The sequence below is a fragment of the Meleagris gallopavo genome, chromosome 14 (genome assembly GCF_000146605.3).
Source record: "Meleagris gallopavo isolate NT-WF06-2002-E0010 breed Aviagen turkey brand Nicholas breeding stock chromosome 14, Turkey_5.1, whole genome shotgun sequence".
In the NCBI taxonomy this organism is placed as follows: domain Eukaryota; kingdom Metazoa; phylum Chordata; class Aves; order Galliformes; family Phasianidae; genus Meleagris; species Meleagris gallopavo.
Genome location: NC_015024.2, coordinates 1,786,260 through 1,788,654, shown reverse-complemented (window position 1 = coordinate 1,788,654; position 2,395 = coordinate 1,786,260). Strand labels below are relative to the sequence as shown.

At 62.5% G+C, this 2,395-nt stretch overlaps 1 protein-coding gene across 1 annotated transcript; it reads left to right on the top strand.

Moving 5' to 3' along the window:
- HYAL2 (hyaluronidase 2) lies at positions 1-2,312 on the top strand (the record flags this gene model as incomplete). Its single annotated transcript, XM_003209971.2, has 3 exons — positions 1-876; positions 1,361-1,450; positions 1,581-2,312. Coding segments are annotated over 3 exons (1,365 nt in total), but the record flags the coding sequence as incomplete, so codon positions are not given.
- Between the last annotated feature and the right edge of the window lie 83 nt (positions 2,313-2,395).

Below are 2,395 nucleotides of genomic sequence, written 5' to 3'. Positions count from 1 at the left end.
GTCCTGGCCCGGCAGTCCTCCGAAAAACCGTCGGCCGCGCCGCTGCTGACCCGACGGCCCTTCCTGGTGGCCTGGAACGCGCCCACGCAGGACTGCAAGCCCCGCTTCCAGGTGGCCCTGGACTTCAGCATCTTCGACCTGCACGCGTCGCCCAACGAGGGCTTCGTGGACCAGAACCTCACCATCTTCTATAAAGAGCGCCTGGGGCTCTACCCCTACTACAACAAGCGGTGGGAGCCCGTCAACGGCGGCGTGCCGCAGCAGAGCAGCCTGGCTGAGCACCTGGCCCGGCTGCAGGAGGGCATCGGCAAGTACATCCGCTCGGCCACCTCGGAGGGTCTGGCGGTCATCGACTGGGAGGAGTGGCGGCCAATCTGGATGCGCAACTGGAAGCCTAAGGACGTGTACCAGGAGGTGTCCCGGGAGCTAGTGAAGCAGAAGCAGCCGTTCTGGTCCCCGGAGGAGGTGAACAAGCAGGCGGTCTTCGAGTTTGAGTCGGCTGCACGGCAGTTCATGGTGAGAACGCTGCGCTATGCCAAGAGCTTCCGGCCCAAGCAGCTCTGGGGGTATTACCTCTTCCCCGACTGCTACAACCACGACTACAGCAAGAACAAGGAGAGCTACACGGGGCAGTGCCCCGATGTGGAGAAGACGCGCAATGACCAGCTGGCGTGGCTGTGGAACGAGAGCCTGGCGCTCTACCCCTCCATCTACCTCGACCCGCTCCTGGCTTCCACACCCAACAGCCGGAAGTTTGTCCGGGCACGGGTGATGGAGGCCATGCGCATCTCGCAGCAGCACCACGAGGGCTACAGCCTGCCTGTCTTCGTCTACACGAGGCCCACCTACAGCCGCAAGATGGATGTGCTCAGCCAGGTAGGGCTGGCGGTGGGGCTGCCCCCTGGTGAGGAGTTCAGACCCTTGGCGGTGCCGTTGGGATTTTCTTGTCCTGCACGTGGGTGGCCTCGAGCCGTGGAGAAGAGGTTCTGGGCCAGCTGTATACTGCTCCCTGGAGTGTGGTGGTTTCAGCCACCGTGGCAGTGCCACCATCACCTTGTGCTTTTGCTGTTCTCAGCTGGGCAGCAGGACTGGCCCCTTCCAGTGGCACTGAGGGCCTCATTCCCTGCCAGAGGGGCTGGTGACTGCTGTCACCAGTCCTAGCCCCACCAGATGTGGGGTCCTTGCAGCTGGCATTGGAGTGTGAGAGCCTGCAGCTGTTGGGTGCCCTGGCCTTGGAGGGTTGGGTCTGGGAGTAGGCTGGTCCCTTCGGGGCTGGGATGGTCCCCCTGCCTCCGTGCATCTCTGGGACATGCTGTGCTGCACGGGGCTCACAGGCACTAACTGGGCTCTGTCCCCACAGCCGGACCTCATCTCCACCATCGGCGAGAGCGCAGCGCTGGGAGCAGCTGGGGTCATTTTCTGGGGTGATGTGGAGTACACCAAAAACCGGGTAGGTCTGAGTTCTGAGCAGGCACCTGCAGCTTGAGGCTGGGGGTGATCTCTGCATGTGGGATGTTTCTCTCCCTGGGACACTCCAGCATGCTCTTGACACCCCTGTTGTTTGTTATTTTTCCTCCCAGGAGTCATGCCAGACAATCAAGGATTATATGGAAGGAGACCTGGGCCGCTACATTGTCAACGTGACGACGGCAGCACAGCACTGCAGCACAACGCTGTGCCAGGGACAAGGCCGCTGCCTGCGCAAGAACAGCACCGCCAATGTCTTCCTGCACCTCAATCCAGCCACCTTCCAGCTGCAGCACCGGGACAAGGAGCAGCCCGAGCGTCCTCTCATCTGGGCTAAGGGCCACCTGTCTCACACTGACATCCATTTCCTACAGATCCACTTCCGCTGTCACTGTTACCAGGGCTGGCAGGGCAACTCCTGCCAGCAGCCAGCTGGACCTCATGGGGGTGCCCCTGGCCCCCTGGCACCGATGTGTCTGGGGGTGCTGCTGGTGTTCTTGATGTGGTGCTAGCCAGGCCAGACTGAGCGGGAGAGCCCCCCACCTTTTCTGTAGTGGTGTAGCGGACCGGTTGGAGACAGCCCTAAATCGCCTGCTGGCAGCTCGCTTTTGGGATGCCTCAGGGTAGTGGGGTTGCCTTCTGCCCTCTATGTTGAGGGGCTGGGGGACAGAGGGCAAGGCTTTTTAGGGGGGGGGAGGGGAAGGGAACCTCTCCTGTTGTAAGGAGAGGAAATGGGGCAAGAGGGGTATGGGGGCAGGGAGGTGGGTGCTGCGTGGTGCTGAGCCCCCGTGCGCTGCCCGACACCAAAGTGCTTTACCTCAATTAAAGCTGGAGGAGCGAGAGAAGGGCGTGGAGTGCTTGGGACGGGGGTTGCGGAGGCGCGGACCGGTCCTCCCCTACTCCGGCGGCCGTGGGGCTGCGGCTGCCG